An 18,870-nucleotide genomic window follows, 5' to 3' on the forward strand; every position below is an offset into this window, starting at 1 on the left:
CACCTAAGTGCCATATTAGCCTAAAACCGTCTACTAACTACAAACTTAGGTATTATTAATCTAAACCTTCTATTATAAAGAACATCTACTAACTATAACTACTACTATAGGTATAAGTAGCAGCCTTGTAACTACTATAAGGCTTCTTAGCAGTAGCAGCGGCAGCGGCAGTATTAGCAGCAGCCTGCTTAGCGGCCTCTTGCTCCTCCCGCTCCTCTTAGAGTTAACTAAGTGTCTTTCTAGTGCCTGTAATCTAGTACTTTAACTAAAAGAAGTTAGACATTGTTAAAATAGGTTAAAACGTGCTATAATACCTTCTTGCGGGGGGTAATAGGCGCATCTAGATTAGACTTACCACTGCTCTCCTCTAACATCTTCTTTTGCTTTATCTTAGCCTTAACAGCGCTAGCCTTAGATTAATTGCGCTTCTTGATATAGATGCTGGATAAGGTTAACTTACGTACGTAAGTATTGCTATTATAGAGTGTAAGTAGCTCTTTCTGTAGTAAATAGTTCCTATAAAGGTTAGATTATGCTATGATAAGCTAAAACGTGTTAGAACGTACTCTTAAATTATACCTAGTAACAAGCTAGCCTAGTTAATAATAGACTTGCCTATTGCAGTCTTCTTGTTAATAGACATAGGCGCGGTAGTAGCAGGTGTTACAGGGGTAGTCTTAACGCTAGCTGCATTAACAATAGTAGCATAAGCAGTAGTAACTAGGCGGCAACTAGAGTAAAGGCGCGCTATATTGCTAGAAAGCCTTAAATAGCTGTTAGCGTACTTATTAGGGCCCTAAATATATTAAAAGATGCTAAAACAAGCTAAAAGGAGATAAAACACGTACTAATATGCAATTCTTATTGCTATTATAACACTCTCTACAGCAGTAGGCCTAGGCTTCCCTATAGCGCAGGCTACCCTACAAAGCCAGGTTAGCAGAGAAACAACAGTCCCTATAGACATTACTATTAGCAATGTAGTAGAGATATAGCATACAGCACTACTTAGTAGTCCTACTATTCTTAGCAATGTTAATCTTGTAGTAGGCAGGCATTAATATAACAGCTATAGCAAATAGTAGTTAGTAACAGTTAGAAATAGTTAGTAGTAGGTAGTAGTAGTTAGGAGCAGTCTAAAGAGGTTACTAGGGCGTAATGTGCAGTGCTATCTGCTAAAACGTGTTAGAACGTGCTAGAAAGACCTAGAAAATCCCTTAGCTATCCTTATAAAAGTGCTAGACAGAATAGGTTAGTACTTACTAAAACAAAGTAGGATGTAGTAGTAACTAATAAAACTAAGGGTATTAATAGCTTATATGCTGCTAGCTACCTAGTTAGAGCTTTAGCCTGCGCAGACAGCTACCTAGACCCTAGAGGTAAAGTAAGAGGTAAGAGAGGATTTCTGTTTAACTTTTACTAGGTAAAGGCAGAATTAGTATTAAGCCCTATCTAGCCTTATAAGGCGTCTAAAACGCCTAAACCTAGTTAGAATTGGCTATAACAGAACAGACAGAGTAAACACGTCTAAAGCTAGGCTAAAATAATACAGTATTACTAATTATACCATTATTTAAGCTAAACAATCTAGAAAAGGGAGGCATTATTAGGCGCTAGGCCTAGAGGTACCTCTGCTAGTCTTGGCGAGCTACTATAGGGCTAGCCAGCCCAGACTATATAAAGGTGTTAGAGGTTATTACTAATACTCTAGGGATTAGTCTTGTTACTACATACTACGTACCTTAATACACCTGCTATCCTCTTCTACTCTATCCTCCCTTGTGATTGCTTTGTACACTCTTTACACTATCTATAGATATACTTAATCTACACTTTGTAGAAAGTAGATATTACAGAATTATATACAACTTATAAGTTGCTACTACTATAATTAATTAGAAGGATTAATTAAAGAGAGATATCTTCTAAACCCTAAAACGTGTTAGAGGCGTGTTTAAGCAACGTTAGAGCAATTTACTAGCTATCTACTTACTATCTATATTAATAGTAGTTCTATAGAACCTATTTATATAAAGATAGTACTACTAAATAGATATACTAGCTCTTTTAGCAATCTTTATAAAGAACAGCTTAAACTAACTCTTATATATCTAGCTTTGTTATAAGTTAGTAATAATTTAGCTAAGAGTAACAACTAGAACTAGGTTAGAACGTGCTCTTAAGGTGTTATAAATTAATTATACTTTTTCTATAGCTAGGTAAAAAGATAGTAAAGAGAACCTCTAACTATTCTCCTATAAGTCTCTTAAATAATATATCTATTTAAAACGTCTACTGCTTAATAAAGATTTTTACCTATTTATTATAAAAGCAGATAATACTTATCCTAGCTGTAGAGGATATAATATGTTAAATATACGCCTAGTATACGTAAATATCTTTAAAACAAGTTAAAGGCACGTTAACTTACTGTTGTAGGTTCCTAATGTTTAAGTCTCTACTTAAACAGAATACCTTTAATATCTCTACTATATAGAAACTAAGTAAGCTTCTTCTTATTAATAAGACGTATAATATAATCTTTATTAATAAAAGTAGTACTTAGATCCTTAATTAAATAGAATTTGTAGCTAGTAAGATATATAACTAGCTAAGGCAAATTTAAGAAGTCTGCTAAACACGTTAGCAATGTGCTATAGGTTACTTCTTAGTATATATATCTTAAAGTCTGAGAGGTTAGTATTAGATAAAGAATATTTATAATATCTAGTATATAATCTAGTTCTATACTAAATAGAAGAGGAGGAGCATATAAATATATTCTAAAGATAATAAGAATAAAGTATAGAGTATGTTCTAGATTATCTAGAATAATTATATAAAATATAACTAGACAGTTACACTAATAAACAATCTAGCCCTGTTCTTAAGGGTGGTTAACACCTATTATGCTTAGAACGTGCTTAGAACTTGTTTCCTGCTACTTACTATAGGTTTAGAGATTGCCTGTTATAGGCTTAATAACGTTACACTGCTCTCTACTATTCTTTTTATTCTCTAGTGTAGGGAGACTGTTCTAAAAGAGATCTTCTAGATAGCTTACATCTACCTCCTTTTAAACCTATTAGATAAGATGTTTTTTATCTGTGTTTAGTTAATATAATCTGCAAGCAATAAATAACTTATGTCTACTAATACTCTAAAATATATTAAGAATATATTTAACTACATTACATTATATCTAAATAGCTTACTTACCTACTCTTGTTAGCGCCTAACCTGTAGCTTATATATGTCCTTTTTTAGTGTATAATACTCTTTTATTAAACCTGTAGTTAATACTAATATATAGCCTAGAGAAGATATTAGTATAATATGCTTAAAATATATATAGAACACGTTTATACGCCTATACCTGCTTTTATCTAGTTATTAAAACTCTCTTAGAGATACTAACGTATTTAACAGGTAAGTTGGCCACACAGGCAAGTTGGCCACTCTGCTAAGACTACACTAACATTCTACCCTATTATAGCTTGCATTAGCCTACATTAGTATTATTTATAGTAGTACAGTATATAATATTATTTAGTAACACCTTCTTTAGGCTTTTTACATGTGCGTAAGTTATGCCCTATATTATAGCACTTTTTACAGCATCTTTAGGTTACCTTACCTCCTTTAACACATACTTGCTTCCTTACCTTCTTACTATTACTACGCGCCCTAAACTTAGTTAGAGTAGTTAATTAAAGGCCTTCCTTAGCTGTTAGGACTCTCTCCTGCTGTAACTGCTTTCTTTTATGCAATTTACGTCGCATAGCAGCCTTATTTACTACTTAAAGCCTAGTAATCTCCCTTTAAGCTAACACTAGCTTATGCGCTACTATAGCTGCGCCTTTAGCAAGCTTTTTAAAGGCCTTAACTATTAAAGTTAGTAAGCTGCTTGCATGCCTTTAAATCCTCTCTTAAACCAGCGTTAATTGCGACCCTAATTGCAGGGTAGTGCTTAGGGTTTAGGACTGCTAGGGCTTATCTTCTATAGTAGGTAGTTATAGGGTACGTAGGCGGACATTAAGACCTATTATAACCTGTTCTAGGTTAAAGGGGACTATTCTAGCGCCTTAGAAGCCTCCTTAGATATTACTAGAAGTAAATGTCTCCTTATAGGCGTCTATAAAGTATAGTAGAAACTTAGTTTTAGTAATATAAGTAATATAGTTATATATAAGATTCTTAGCTTAGCGCCTATATACCTTCTTTAGAGGGGTAAAACAACCTATATCTAGTAGTTATTAGAGGTAAGATAAGTATAGAGGCATATACAGTATAATAATCTTTACTTCCTTATAGTATTATTAGAAGTTAAGGGAGTTATGGCTCTTATAGCTATTAATAAGGAGTAGCTAGTGTACTCCTTAGGTGCGCGTCTTTATATAGGCATTAAAGTGCTTTAACTAGTCTAGACTAAGCTTGTTAGTAGTCTATCTGTTCTTAGAGACTCTAATAACCTAGTTATAGGGCAGGTTGTCCTCTTTGTACCAGGCAGAGAGGTAGTTACAGCCTTTAAAGATAATAAAAGGTAGAATAGCCTACCCTATGCTATTAATGCCCTATATAACTGTTGTCTACTCTTAATTACCCTGCTATACTGCCTTTAGCTGTCCTTAATACTCTAAACTTATAACAACTACTTCTATAGATATCTAGCCTATTATAAAGCCTGTCTTATTAAAGTTGTATATGTTATTATTCTAGATACTATACTTAGCTTTAACATTTACTATAAGCCTAAACTAGCCTTATATAATCTCTAGATCCTTATAGAGGGCTCTCTTGTAGTTATACTTACAATTAAACTTTACTTTAAGGTTAGGGCAGTGCTTAATAAATATATTAGGCTAGTTTATGCTAATATAGCCTATATTACGCTTAGCACACAAAGAATTAGCTATATTAGCTACAGCAGCTAGCTAAGAGGCAAATCCTTATACATCTAGCTTAAGAATATACTTAGTAATTACATCCTTCTTAGTCTAATCTATATTCTGTTAACTTAGCGTATAATTAGCTTATGTAGGTTGTCCTGTATATTATTTATATAGTGTGCTGTAAGGCGCGTTGTATATAGCTGCAGCGCGTTATATAGTAAGGTTTACGTCTTGTTTAAGTGCCTAGAGCGCAAGCTGTATTACAGCCTCTTTTAAGGGCGTAGGTTTATATTATTGTTAAGTTATTGCGTTATAAGGTAGAATGTTGGTGTGGTCTTGGCAGAGTGGCCGACTCGCCTGTGTGGCCGACTCACCTGTTAAATACGTTAACTCTTAGTAAAAACTTGTTACTATACCTAATATAGCTGTACTAGACTATGCTATCTTTTAGAGATCTCTGCTAAAGCATAGTTGCCTGCCTATCTAGGTTTAGTCATGGTCCGCCCTCTAAATCTCATGGTCCGATGACCTGCTTCCTGTCCAAGATTGCCCGCAACTGCAGTGACGTCACACATTTACTTTCACCATGCACCATGCACCCCCTCGGATTCGTCCGACGACAGTTGCGGCAGTAGGGATAGCCTGGTGGCAGTGAAAACTTGGGAGATTGGGCAGGGTTGCGCTCTTTGGCTTCGGTGCGCAAGATGCCCAAAAACCCACGGCTTTGTTCCATTGTTCAGGTAGCAAGTGCCCAAGCCCAGCAGCCAAGTTCAAGAGTATGCCCAAACTCGATAGACTTGCACCTGCTTTCCTGCGCCGCCTGAAACAACTTGCACAGGGAGTCTCAGCGGCTATGGCCCGGCCGCAAATCATGGCGCTGGGTTCTTGCAGGAGGGCACGAGCGCCCGAGGACGGCGATGACGTCCCCGTTCTGGCCAAGGTCGTGTCGTACTCGCACACCACCAGCATCTCCCAGCCTGCCACAATATATGCGCAGCCGTGCGCCTTTCTCCTTGACTCAACTTTCTGCCCGACTGGCGCTTTTCTCACTACGGCTACACATTGCGACCGTGACTTGTATACAATCTTCTGGACGGGTATCCGGCAACACCCCGCATCACGAGTTATAACATCAACAACACTCGAATAGCAAATCGTTCCTAGACACTCAGCCATGTATCGCTCTTCGACTGGCAACCTGGCCAGCTACGAGGACGAGGCACCTCGCGGAGGTCAGCGCTGGGACCGCGACAGGTTCGAGCGCATGCGAGGCGGTAGGGGTCCTCCTAGCCGCGACGACGAACATGACCATTTCCGCTTCCAAGAACACGACCGCTTCCCGGGAGGCCGTCGCGACATCGATATTCACGAAGACTATGACCGCCGCGGTCCGCCCAGCAGGCAGCCTACCCGCGTTCAAGAACGAGATCGTGTTTTCGAGGAGGACCGATTTGAACGCCGCGCTCCTCCCCGCCGCAACGATTTGTTCGAGGAGCGAACACCTTCCGAGGTAGCCAACCAAGCACTCGCACCTTATCGCAGGAAATCTGTCATTGACGAGGACATCAACATGGAACTGCGAAGCCAGGTTTCGAGGCCAAGAAAACCAGCTCGACCTCAGTACATCCGCCGCCAGTCATCGCTCGACACATTCGATCGCCGACCTCTGCCTCGTTATGGAGACATTGAAAGGGACGAGTACCGACCGCCTGCCAATGTGCCCATTCCGTTACCCGTCCGTGAGCGCCGCAGATCGCCAGAACGCCGACGGTTCAGAGAGTCTGACGAAGACCTTGCCTATGGCGACTTCGGTGGTAGCAGGGGCAGGGAGCGCGAAGAGTACCGTGAAGTTGAGGTCTCAAGAAACAAGAGCAGAGTACGAAAAAGCAAGAGTGTCGCAGGTTCGAGGCGCAGCTCCTCTTCCGATAGTGTATCCGAGGTCCAGCTGCCGCGGGCGAACTATGGCAAGAAGGGCAAGACCAGGCTACCGAAACGCCTCGTAAAGAAGCAGGCGATCATCGAGCTTGGCTATCCTTTCGAAGAAGAGGTGAGTATTTCGCAGAGGGTCACGAGCACACCACTGATTGAGGCAGGATGATTTCATCATTATCACTCGTGCTCTCGAGAAGGAGCACATCGACGAGTGCATCAAGATCAGTGAGAACTACAAAGAGGGTATGGCGATCCATCGATACGGCGAGAAACGGCTAACACCTCGTAGTTGAGAAGACGACATATGTCTACGAAGAGAGAGTCGAAACGTCAGCGCCGCCGCCGCCGCCTCCGCCAGAGTTCGTAGCAGCTCCTCCTCCCCCTCCATCGGTCTATGCTGCACCTCCACCGCCGCCATCTGTCTACGCAGCGCCGCCTCCACCACCACAAGTCTACCATGTGCCACCGCCGGCTCCAGCATCAGTATACGCAATGCCTCCGCCTCAACGCGCACCAACAGTGTATGAGCCATCAGTCCGCAGCGTATCTCCTTCCAGGCATGAGCATGAGAGGTATGTCGAGATCGAGCGCTCAGCTGCCATACATGGGCCAGCGACAGCGTTCCTGCCAGAAGGTCGCCAGCTTGTACACCAATCGAGAGATACTCGAACGGAGCGCGACATTCGAGAGGAGATCCGCTCGCTGGAAGAGGAGCGTCAGTTGCTCAAGTACGAGCGCGGAGAGGACTACGAAGTCTATGAGCGACGAGAACCTCGTCGGGAGGTTGTTCGTGTTGACAGGGACAGAAAGGGTAGGTTAGCCCTTGTCCGCTCGGCCCACTAGAAACGACAAATTGATATCCTGGATAGGACGACGCGACAGGCCGAACCCGAAGCTCGTTGCGGCTATGATGTCAACTCTGACTTAATGACTTGCATGTTACGGGGGCATGCATTTGGACGGGACAGGCGTGAAAGGCGAACGCAGCTGGTGGGGTTAAGGATGTCATTTCTTTTCGCGACCTGATGGCTGGATGTCTGACGATCTTTTATTCTACTCAACCGTGTACTGGGGCACCTTCTAACGATGGCGGACACTGGAGGCTGCAATCTCACACTATATAATCGATATGTACGATCACGAATAACGAATGTTCTGGGCAATAGCTATCGTTTGCTGCACATTGATATGTATAAGCGGACTTGAGATGATCTGGAGCTAAACTCCACATCAGATCCATTCGGGCAGTCGAACACCTCCAAGCTCCACAACCCCACCTCCACGCCCGCAGACCTTTACCCAATGGCTGCAAAGCTATGCCCATCTGCATAGAGTGTCGGTACCCCGTCAAAACACTGTACACCGAGTACTCCAAAGCCGACGACCGCGCGCTAGGCAAGGGCGTGCGCTTGACACAATGTCCGCGCTGCAAAAAGTTCGCTGACAAGTATGTCGAGCATGACTTTGTGGTGCTGTTCATTGACTTGGTCTTGATCAAGCCGCAAGTAAGTGTTGAAGCCGCGAGGAATTGGGAGAGGCAGGGGTGCTGACAGTGCAGGTCTACCGCCATCTCCTCTTCAACCGCCTCGGTCGCGATGACGACAAGTTCGATGTACAAACACGCGGCACGCACTCTCCACCGAGACCAACAGGCTAACGCAGTTCCAGCGCTCGATCCTCCGCCTGGGTATTCTCCTCCTCCTCTTCGACGTCTACCTGACATGGGCGCGCATCGAGAAGCTCGCCCTGCCCTCGGCAGCGCCCGACCCTGCCCACGCGTCCTCGGCGCGCGAGCCCCTCACAAACGCAACCGTGCTGCAAGCGCAGCCTCTGATCCTGCAATACCTGTTCTTCCTCCTCCTCGTCACCCTCAGCACGCTCGCGTTTCACATCCCCATCCGCCTGCTCACCAGCTTCAACCCGTCGGCCCTCCCGCAACCCGTGCAATCCTGGTGGACCAGGCTCATACCACACTACCCGCATCCCACCCCGCTGTCCACGGCGCTGCTTGTGAGTAGCTGCACGAAGCTGTTTCCCATACTGCTCATCATCTGGGACTACGACCTCCCGTCCAGCGCGACGGCGGTGAGCTGGGCGGTCATCGTGAACAACATTGCGGCGCTGGAGATTCTCATGGATTGTGGCTACGTGCGGGCGGGGCTGCTGGTCGGTGTGGGTGCTGCGCTTCGATGGATAGTTGCGGACAGTGTGGTGAGGGAGGCTGGGTTGGGGAGTGGATGGAAGGGCAATCAAGGACTATGGAGCGGTGTTGAACGGTGGCTTAGCGGGGGTTAGTCGGTGCAGGGAGGGCTGTGTGCTCATAGGTAGAGGGAGTTTGTTGAAGTAGTGATACCCAACCTGATATTCATACTCCTATCTTGGATTGGTCGAGCATGGGCTTACGCTCATCGTTCAATCGCAGCGTATACAGCTCCGAGCGCGTTGAGTGTTCGCAAGACAGGTGTGCTCAAATGCTTCATTCGATGTTTGTACAGCCCTGAAGATCCATAAAACGCCGGCCAACCATACAATGCGCTTAGAACTCGAAATATCCAGCTCTACTGCTCGTCCCGTCTTTGCACCTCCGCAACGCACCGAATACAGCTTTTGTGTACGTGTCGCGCACTCCCGGTGGCTACCGCCCCCTCGTCTTCAAAGCCGCCTTTCTTTCATGACATCTACCCTTGGTTGTACTCCGGTCGCAGGTCGTTTCGCACGGGCGAGATGAGAGGATGGAGCTGTGCGAGAAATGTGATGGCCCACATAATGTACATTGCGGCGGCGGAGAGGACGAGAGTAGATCTCCAGACGCTGTCGGTTTCTCGTTAGCATTGACTCTTCGCGTGGCTCTTTCGCTGTATATTGGGGCGCAAATATGCCGACAAATGCACCTCCATGCTTTCTGCTTCATCGCCGCACCTCGGTGTGGCCATGAGAGTATGTTTGCATGAGATCAGGCATGTATCGTCCTCGTCGTGGCGAATGGCAGGCGGCGATGCTGCAGGTTCGCAGGTTCCAACGGTGTCGTAATGCGCACCTTGTGCCGCAGAGAGTAGAGATAATATGGGAAGAGTAAACGTACGTTTGGTTCTCACCCTTGGGTGCGAGGATCCATGCTGCCGCGCAGAAGATCGCAGTGACAAGAAGACCAATGAAGGGCGCCCAGCTAGACACCGTTAGCTTCCATATTCTCATTTTTGCATAGCGCATGCATACCCGTTAGCCATGATGTCTCGAAATGTGTGGGGTACGAGAGAAGGGGTCTGTGGAGGCGCGGATTTGGCGATGCGGCGATGCGGTAGCTTGCTTGAAGCTCGAATGCAATGACGCCGCAGTCCGAAGATATGCTTGGCAAGCTTGTCCCAAGACGTTCTAGTCAATTCACTCGGAACCTTGGACGCGTGCGACCTTGTGGAACATTGCGAGTCTATCTCGCGGACTCACATGCTACTACTCGACAGTTTCTACCATGCGAAGTGTGTGAGTGGGAATCACTTGATTCGCAACTCGATTGGCCCTTTCCTCTTGAAGACCCTGGAATAATTACGGCTTCACTGACCGGTCCTTTGCTGCCTCACTGCATTGTTCCGAGTTTATTAGTTAAGTCTGCCTTGCTCGACCCTTGCACAGTTCTGTGGCCGGGGCTTTACACGGATACCCCGCTCAAATAAATCTATAAGATCTACAGAATGCCTAAATGATCGTGCTTCCTTTTCCGACTTGCTTCGAGACTTCGCATGACCTTGCCAAACCGGGTTCGCCATCCATGTCTCTATTTCAGACTTTTAGCATCCTGCGATGGGCTCTATACGCTAAAGCCTGAGGACACCCACTAACCCACCGGCCGGTGAAAGCCCCAACTCTTGGGCAGTCAACACCCTGAACATCCTCTATCTACCGCCGCCAACATAATTTCCGGTCAAGCCTCATACAGGCATCAGGCATTGAAAAGACTGGAGAAAGCGGTCTCATCCGCTTCACTGGAATTTCGAGGTAGTACGGATTCAGTGGCTAAGTTTTACTGACAGTCAAATGCTTCGGAGGTCTCTGTCCGTCAACACTTCTTCGTGGAGGTTGTTCCGCATTCCACGCGCATTTTTCTCTTGGCCGCCACTTCAGCCCTCCTTGGGTGGGTATGGTCTCAACAATTAACTGTATGCAGGGGCCTTGCATGAAGAATCTCAAATGTTCAAGGATGAACCGAAACCTATCACCAAGGCAAACGTTTTCTCTTGCAAGGCTGTAACTACTAAGGACTTGGGATGTTATCGTGGTTGGCGCTAGAGACGAGGCTGTTCACATGCTTTGTATGCTCAACTCGTCAGGCCTAAATAGCCTCACTTTCGAACTGGCAAGAAGCATCGACACAAACACCAATCATTGTTACCATGCAACACTTGATGCAATCGGCAACAAACGGCAGCGCTATCTCTGGTCTTGCTTTTTCGCTCACTGCAAAGCTTGAAAAGATAGTGTTGCGGGTTCCTGGTATAGAAACTGGCCGTCAAAGTGAGGCTCGTCTCGCTGTTGCTTCCTTTGGATACCAGATCACCAATTTGCTAATCTATTCTGTTATTCTCTAACCCCGCAGGATGTAAGCCCTCCTCAAGCAACTTCGGAGCTGTTGTGACCTTCCAATGACCACAGTTGGTCAACAATCCGGCTGCGACGCATTCGGTCACGTCGTCGTACCTACACTAAGAACATGCATGAGCATGGCCCATTGTCAGCCAATGGTTTCTCACACTGCATGCGCATACCAATCCCATGGGATCCGCAGGGTCTTTGTTTAGCAATGGCTGTCTCTTGTTATGCATTGCTGTAATGCAGTCAGGGTCATTGCCTTGTCCAGAGCTTCACTAAAGCATGCGGTAGCCAGCCAAGACTATTGCCTTTCTGTACCTACCAACGGGGTCGTGTCACAAAATCAGGCAACCCTCAACCTTGGTCCGAGATAGAAGGCTTAAATATTGGAAACTCCTCTCCAGCTGTGAGCTTTCCTATACCTTACTCGCAACTTTCACCGACCATCAAAGATCTTTACGTAGTACCGATGGACTTTGAAGATCTGGTAATAGTCGAGACTGAGTCTCCGACAAGCGTCATGACTGCACCCGGAACTCTTTCTCGGCTCGATATGGTTGAAAAGGATAATGAAGGCGAGAAGGAGACCGGCTCAGACACCCGACCATTGATCCACACGAGTACCTCGCTGAGGTACAGCAAGTATCAAGTGCACAACTATTTGGATGATACCAACGACAATTGTTCTCTTTGTCACGACCTTTTAGTGCTGGCTAGCCGTGAAAGGCGGTTTTACACGTTCACTCCTTCACCCTTATCGGGTCCTGTACGTTCTCTACTTTCTATTCGAGCATCTGTGCGATCACTGTACTAAAACATGGCATAGCCTCCACCTCCGCCTCCGCCTCCGCCTCCGCCTCCGCCTCCACCTCCACCACCTCCGCCGCCGCCTCCACCACCGCCTCCAGTAAGCACTGAATCGGCCAGCAGCATGAGCGACTACTGACGAACTTGAAGCCTCCTCCACCACCGCCACCACCAATTGCATATTGCCCGCCTCCACCTCCACCGCCTCCAGGATGCAGCAATTGTATATACAGCCCCCATGCCCTGATATCTTCAGGCGAAACATTCATCGCAGCCAATTACTCCGGCGAAGGAGTTTCGGATCCCAGCAGAATGGTCCGCATTCAACCGTCCCGCCGCAACGTGTTCATGACTTCACACCATGCACAAGCTGCCGACTTCAACGAGTTCGAATGGCTGTTAAGGTACGCCACCACTGACCTCTGGTACGAAAAGCCAACCAAGTCTTCGCTGAAGCGTATGAGGACTGTGGAAGAATCTGGTGGTGAAGCTGACGAGCTTGCTTCGAGCAACCCGAAGCCGACCGAAGCCCAGACACCAAAAGTCTGGGCATCTGTCGCGCTCACTACACCCACGGATGATGACATCCACGAGTGCACGGTTGGTCATACTGCCGATGTGATTGGAGCGCCTTACGTCAGGACATGTCAACAGTGCACTGACGAGAAGTCGGAGGCATTGGATGCCACGGACTTAGTCTACTGTCTCGTCTTCACCAGCTACCAGATTCATGATCCTTTTGCACCTGGCGGCTCAAGCACCGGCGGTCGACAGATCTACAAGATGGTCAAGTGTGGCAGTAGGGAAGCAGCCGTTGCGGAAATCTTCCATGCTACTGGGCTTAACGGGTGGAGCCTGGTCTTCAGCTGTGTCATGAGAGTCAATGAGGATGTTGAGAAGAGAGGTCGAAAGTTCAAAAGAGTGGAAGACCTCTGGATGCTCGCTGATGAGGCAGAGGACGACAAAGAATCTGTTAGAGTCTTCTACTGAAGATGTAAGTTGTTTGCGACAGGGCGGCATGGTTTACTTCGGAGTTTGGACTTTTGCTGGACATCGTGGATATTGCGCCAGATTCGTACATCTTTCCATCAGGGACACGAGCCAAATCTGTTCGGTCGACACGGGCACGACAGCCAATGCTTGTACAACATACTCTGCATGATGCAGCTCAGCGAGAACTGCACATGCAGCAGACAGCTGGAAGTACCTTTGCTCTGCAGCTTACGTCTGTGGTCGTCAAATGGGCTTTCATACCGCGCAAAACCCTGCTCGTTTACTGGTATTCGGACCCCGGTTGCTCTCAGCGCTTGCAGCTTCACTTTTTTCTCTACATGCAGGTGGAGCTCCAATGATCGGGGACCACGATAACATTTCTTTTGAGAGCCGTGTCGATCTTTCGCTTCGTCCTGTTTCGCCTCTTTTCCAAAAACAAACCCATGTCATAAATCTGGTCCAATTGTTGTGTCACGGTGTTGGGGCGTTGGTATACGTTCATATACTTTTGACGCTGGTTGAGTCGCGAAAACGTTGCTCCTTTGGTCAACTAACGTACAAGATTAACGACGCATGCTCCTTGAGAACACACCATGAGCTCGCCGAGTTATTACCGTTCGTCCATAATCTGCATGAGGAATGAATTTTTGATGCCGCACACCTCCCCATTATTGCATCCAAGCGAGGCTCGCGCTGCTGCATCATCCCCATCTCCTCGCATTTGAGCAATAATAGTGGCGGCTGTCTCACACGATATCTCATCGCTGCCAATAGATGGCCTAGTCGCTGCTGTACTAGGGGTTTCCGCTGTGGGAGGACAGAAGCAGTCAGCTGTGTTTGGACAGTCTGGGTCTTCTATATTGGCTTCTATTTGGCTTTTGGGAGGACAGCATCCTTGGCGTTGTTTAGGTGATTGGCGTTCCGGGTATGCGAAAGCTGGATAAGATTCATGGGACCTTGGTGGTGGTGATGAGTCGGTCTGGCTCGGGCTGGCGTAGTGGCTTTCAGCCTGTTTGCAAGCCTCGACAGGCCTTAAAGTAATTGCGGCACTGGCGGGAACTTCTGTCGCAGCTTTCGTTGACAGTCCGCATGTTGCAGTCGAGTAATCTCGTTGGCCTGGATGTCTTGCGATTTGCGTAGGCTGTCTTGTAATCTGTAGAGGCGATGGCCGAGGATTGTATTCCCTAGGGTGGGCCTGACTCGAAGGCTGTACATGTAGTAACCTTGGTCCAGGATTGATCGTGTATGGAGATAAGATTGTTGGACTCCTTACGAGTGATACTGGTGTCTCTGGTTCAGCCGAGCTTTCTGTCTGTTCGCACGACCGGAGGAACAAATCGACCTCGTCTCTCGAAATCCCGTGACGTGCGAGTAAAGTCCGAAGGCGTTCGTTCTCCTGAGCAACCTTGCGTGCCGCTCGTTGCATGTCCTGCGTCGCAGTGACACCCTTCAGTTCATACTCTTGGACACGGGTCTGTAAGTCCTTGATGAGATCCTTCCGCCTTGCCCGTGAACGCCTCTGGTTGTCCCGAATTCTGATGGCGTCATCAACCTGATACCCGCATTAGCGATACAATTGGCCCATCATTACGAAGATTGTGTGCACCCACACTTTTCGACATCATTAGTAATGGTCCTGTAGAGACACAGGCTTTCACCTAGGATGGCACCTTTGCAGATTGCAACCCTTGGAGACGCAGATCGTTCATCGGAGTTTGGTGCAGTCCGTGCATTCACGCTAAAGCGCGTGGCAAAGTACTATCTTGAAGTGCTTCACCTTAGAATGTTCTCGACCGTTGAGTGAACCTGTATATTCTAGCCGTCGGCTACCTTTGCTAAGTCTAACGCATCCTTTTTACACTGTGAATTTGATATTGTCGCTGCTGTTCCTCTCGCCCAATGGTCAAGTTTTTTGTGACAAGCTACATCTTCTTGAGATCTGGCGGTGATTCAACTTCTTTCTGTTTTGCCAACCTTTCTTTCTCTTCTTTACTCCGTTTTTCCTCTCTCTCGCTGTAGCGGTCACCGAACAAATCGAAATGTGGTCGCATGACCGTCGTATACTTGACAAACTCTTCCATGCAATCGACGAGGCGATCTCTGTTACCACTCGGCATCAGCCTGCTTCCGCCTTCAACATCTTCTGCTTCGGTAAACTGCTTATACGCCATTGGGATAGAGCTTTGGTTTGGTATAGCGAACATTCGCATCCATCGTCCCAGAATTCGCAGAGTGTTGACGGTGTTGAATGACTGGGAGCCTCCTGACACCTGAGCAATCGCCAATGTCCGCCCTTGTGTAGGCCGCACAGAGCCAGTTGACAGCGGCACCCAGTCGATCTGATTCTTGAACACAGCTGTCACGTTTCCGTGCTGTTCAGGACTAATCCAGATGTGACCATCACTCCACTTGCTGAGCTCGCGCAGCTCCTGCACCTTTGGGTGCGAGTGTTGTTCGTCGTCCTTCACCGGAAGTCCCTTTGGGTCGTACATGCGAACATCGCAACCAAGGCGGAACAGTATCCTGCTGGCTTCGTATGACAAAAGACGTGAATACGACCTTGGATGATTCAGCACATGTACTTTCCTGTCTTATATGAGGCGGAGTCTTACCGGTTGCGCATGCTGCCATGCAATACAAGGACCCTGAGCCTATCTTGACCGTTGTTGAGGATTTGACTTTCAACCATCTTCAATGTTGTGCTCAGCTCCAGCTGAGAAACCCAGTCGCTGTTCGATATCTCTTCATCGAGAATAAAAGGTCTGTACTTCTCTCGGATTTCTGCACCGTCCTGAGATTGGGGTATGGCGAGTGAGCGATTCCGATATGTTGGGTCTACTTCAAGCTCTTTCCTGGCGCGTTCCGCCGCTGTGTTGTTTAAGTCGCCATTTGTCATACTTGACGTTGAGATAAGGAAGCGACGAAGTGTGGAGGTTGTCCCTACGCTCGTGGGTCGAATTGCGATCCGAAAACGATTCATCAACTTGTTGCGTGTCACCACAGACTCTACAACGAGCAGGACGACGTTCTGGGTTTTTTTTAAATAAGATGATGCGGGACAAGGTCACCACAGGGTCCAGCTATTGCTAGTAGAGCTAGGGCTGCATGAGAGCCGGCAGGTCACCCGATCCCTCCCATTCGCTGTGCATGTTAGCCTCGGCATGAACCCACTACTGATGGCCATTGATTCAGGCACGCCAACTAACACATTCCTTCTGATTGTGTGCTATCTCTCTTAACGCCGACAGTTACAAAAGCGTAACCCTGACTCTCCAAATGCTCTATATCTCGAATCCGATGCGTTCATATCTCAGGATCACACTGCAATCGGAATCGGACCTTTGTCACAAGAACATAAACCTGTACCATATTCTTCTAACGATGATGTCCCACCTGACTATGGTTTGGGGTGCTTGGCATTTCCCAAAGATTTCGCGTGTGTGGTTGGTGTTGGATGAACATCCAAGCACAGGAAATTTGTGTTTGCACAGAAAGGTTCAAGGATGCGGGTGCGGGTGCGAGTGGAATAGGCTAAACACAATGTATGAGCCCCCAGTCTGAGCAGATGAAAGGCCAGCCTATGCTGAGGGCCTTCCTTGTGCGGGGTATTTTATATGTGACGAAGTATCATGTACAAAGACTGACCGAAGCACGAAACAAGTTGAGCGTATACTAATTGAGAAAATGGCGGCCGAAGACACATAGCAAGTGATGCTCAAGTGTCAGGTCGCGATGTCGAATCTTCGTAACACATCGTTGGCATGCATCGTGCTGATCCGTTCGGTATCTTGCAGTGACGTGAATAGAACCTACACCACTCCTATTTTTCCAGGATGGAACTCCGACCCAAGCTGTACCTTTGTGAAAGATTGTGACGATACATTCTTTTGCACGACTCCCTCATTCCTATCGTTTCCCAGATTGCCTGTCTATGCTATTAAAGACCTGCAAGTTAGGCCATGTTGCTTCTTTTGAAGCAACGCTGATCCATCATCGTACCAACTGGCGGCCAGCTAGTCATGCTCTCACTCGACCAAGTCAGTTGTCTGAACTGTCCAACCCCGGCCAGCAAATGGAAGGCATTTGGGCTTCAACAATCCGCTATCGCGATGGGACATTCTACCTGATTACTTCCTACGTCCAATGGAACGACTGGGGTCCAAAGATCCTACTTTTCACTTCGAAGAACCTTTTTGAAGACGACTGGAATGACCCGGTAGTCATAGAGAATCCCGCAAATGACATCGACCCAGACATTTTCTGGGATGATGATGGTAAGACTTACATGGCCGTCGCCGCAGGAATCTGGATCAGCGAAATCAATATCGAGACCGGTGCATCTTCAAAACCGCTCAAGGTTTGGAACGGTACAGGGGATCGCAATCCAGAGGGCCCTCACCTGTACAAGAAATATGGTTATTACTATCTTCTGATCGGAGAAGGTGGTACCGAGTTGAACCACACTGCGACTCTCGCTCGATCGAAAAACATCAGAGGACCATACGAAGGATATCCTGGAAATCCCTTTTTGACGAACAAGAATACAAACGAGTACTTCCAAACAGTTGGACATGCCGAGTTCTTCCAAGATGCTTCAGAGAACTGGTGGGCAGTGGCACTTGCCACCCGATCAGGTCCGGCTTGGGAAGCCTATCCAATGGGCCGAGAGACCGTTCTCATGCCAATAAAGTGGCAGAAGGATCAATGGCCAGTCATTGATCAAGTTCGCGGCAAGCAATCCGGTCCTTTACCACCCCCAAACAGGCATGTTAAGGGCAGTGGACCATTTGCTAATGAGCTCGATGAGCTCGATGAGCTCCAAAGTCATCAATTCCGAAGCAGTTGCTATTTTGGCGGCCACCGAAAACGGCGTTGTTTGCTATTTCTCCGCCAGGACATCCGAATACTACAGATCTCACCCTCAAGAGTGAACCTGACCGCGGACGCTGTTTTCAAGCCGGATAAAGACGGACTCGCTTTCATAGCACGCAAACAAACTGCCACCACGTTCAATTGTAGTGTAAACTTGTCATTCTAACCCATGCAAGCAAATAAAGAGGCAGGAGTGACTGTTTTCCTGTCCCAAATGCAACACATAGATTGCGGCATTATCAACCTCAGCATCGACAACAGTCTTACTCCGCATCTTCGATGGCGTGTGGAAGCAGCTGGCAAGCCGGACTACACATTGCCAGAGGCCAACATTGTGCCCTTGCCAGAACCATGGCGCACTCAATCAGTTTGTCTTAGTGTTGAAGCAACTAAGAATTCTCAGTATAGCTTCTCTGTGGCTTTGGTTTCAAATCCTAGGGAAAGAATCAGCATGGGGACTGCAAGTGCTGAGATTATGTCAGGTGGCAGTGGGCCTTTCACTGGTAAGTACGTTGCACTCTGTTCAGAGCTATCAATGATAACAATCCTTGCAGGTACTGTCATTGGCGCTTATGCTACAAGAAACAGTGGCACAGGCACCACTCCAGCATACTTCAGCAGGTGGCGTTACACTCCGAAGAAGCAGGCAGTAGCAGCAAATGACTATATTCCAGCGTAGGTAATCCGATGAGCTGTGGCAACTACGCAACATAATAACGATGCCTTGCGGAAACCTTCAATACCACACAATAACTGCGGGGATGGCCATTGCAAATGTGGAATAAGATTG

At 46.9% G+C, this 18,870-nt stretch overlaps 7 protein-coding genes across 9 annotated transcripts, besides 13 other annotated features; 4 read left to right on the forward strand and 3 right to left on the reverse strand.

The window, feature by feature from the left end:
• Positions 1–1,806: part of a mobile genetic element that runs on past the window's edge.
• Positions 1–1,810: part of a mobile genetic element that runs on past the window's edge.
• Positions 149–184: a tandem repeat.
• Positions 1,603–1,810: a long terminal repeat.
• Positions 1,807–3,416: a dispersed repeat.
• Positions 1,811–1,814: a direct repeat.
• Positions 3,400–3,461: a mobile genetic element.
• Positions 3,411–5,281: a mobile genetic element.
• Positions 5,282–5,430: a dispersed repeat.
• Positions 5,301–5,336: a tandem repeat.
• Positions 5,431–6,066: 636 nt separating the features above from the next.
• On the forward strand, positions 6,067–7,752 carry EKO05_0010964 (uncharacterized protein; the record flags this gene model as incomplete). 2 transcript variants are annotated; one of them, XM_038943835.2, is made up of 4 exons in its annotated part: positions 6,067–6,939; positions 6,986–7,067; positions 7,114–7,635; positions 7,694–7,752. In XM_038943835.2, 4 exons carry the CDS (start codon positions 6,067–6,069, stop codon positions 7,750–7,752), a joined length of 1,536 nt encoding a protein of 511 aa, XP_038793226.2. The 2 variants fall into 2 exon arrangements, with proteins under 2 accessions (XP_038793226.2, XP_059493863.1); XM_059637880.1 differs by having other exon boundaries at positions 7,114–7,752.
• Positions 7,159–7,180: a tandem repeat.
• Positions 7,753–8,140: 388 nt separating the features above from the next.
• Positions 8,141–9,119, forward strand: EKO05_0010965 (uncharacterized protein; the record flags this gene model as incomplete). The annotated part of the gene is made up of 3 exons (XM_059637881.1): positions 8,141–8,329; positions 8,383–8,436; positions 8,493–9,119. The coding sequence occupies 3 exons, from the start codon at positions 8,141–8,143 to the stop codon at positions 9,117–9,119; spliced, it is 870 nt and encodes a 289-aa protein (XP_059493864.1).
• A 383-nt stretch (positions 9,120–9,502) lies between these two features.
• EKO05_0010966 (H(+)-transporting V0 sector ATPase subunit e) lies at positions 9,503–10,051 on the reverse strand (the record flags this gene model as incomplete). Its single annotated transcript, XM_038943922.1, has 3 exons — positions 9,503–9,635; positions 9,907–9,990; positions 10,041–10,051. The coding sequence occupies 3 exons, from the start codon at positions 10,049–10,051 to the stop codon at positions 9,503–9,505; spliced, it is 228 nt and encodes a 75-aa protein (XP_038793227.1).
• A 1,877-nt stretch (positions 10,052–11,928) lies between these two features.
• On the forward strand, positions 11,929–13,205 carry EKO05_0010967 (uncharacterized protein; the record flags this gene model as incomplete). 2 transcript variants are annotated; one of them, XM_038943745.1, is made up of 3 exons in its annotated part: positions 11,929–12,174; positions 12,235–12,315; positions 12,366–13,205. In XM_038943745.1, the coding sequence occupies 3 exons, from the start codon at positions 11,929–11,931 to the stop codon at positions 13,203–13,205; spliced, it is 1,167 nt and encodes a 388-aa protein (XP_038793228.1). The 2 variants fall into 2 exon arrangements, with proteins under 2 accessions (XP_038793228.1, XP_059493865.1); XM_059637882.1 differs by lacking the exon at positions 12,235–12,315.
• Positions 12,234–12,314: a tandem repeat.
• Positions 12,366–12,389: a tandem repeat.
• Positions 13,206–13,818: 613 nt separating the features above from the next.
• On the reverse strand, positions 13,819–14,833 carry EKO05_0010968 (uncharacterized protein; the record flags this gene model as incomplete). Its single annotated transcript, XM_059637883.1, has 2 exons — positions 13,819–14,760; positions 14,819–14,833. 2 exons carry the CDS (start codon positions 14,831–14,833, stop codon positions 13,819–13,821), a joined length of 957 nt encoding a protein of 318 aa, XP_059493866.1.
• Positions 14,834–15,130: 297 nt separating this feature from the next.
• Positions 15,131–16,104, reverse strand: EKO05_0010969 (uncharacterized protein; the record flags this gene model as incomplete). The annotated part of the gene is made up of 2 exons (XM_038943849.1): positions 15,131–15,767; positions 15,821–16,104. 2 exons carry the CDS (start codon positions 16,102–16,104, stop codon positions 15,131–15,133), a joined length of 921 nt encoding a protein of 306 aa, XP_038793229.1.
• A 1,176-nt stretch (positions 16,105–17,280) lies between these two features.
• Positions 17,281–18,246, forward strand: EKO05_0010970 (uncharacterized protein; the record flags this gene model as incomplete). The annotated part of the gene is made up of 1 exon (XM_038947368.1): positions 17,281–18,246. The coding sequence occupies one exon, from the start codon at positions 17,281–17,283 to the stop codon at positions 18,244–18,246; it is 966 nt and encodes a 321-aa protein (XP_038793230.1).
• Positions 18,247–18,870: the final 624 nt, after the last annotated feature.

Source organism: Ascochyta rabiei, chromosome 21 (genome assembly GCF_004011695.2).
Source record: "Ascochyta rabiei chromosome 21, complete sequence".
NCBI classification, from domain to species: Eukaryota; Fungi; Ascomycota; class Dothideomycetes; order Pleosporales; family Didymellaceae; genus Ascochyta; species Ascochyta rabiei.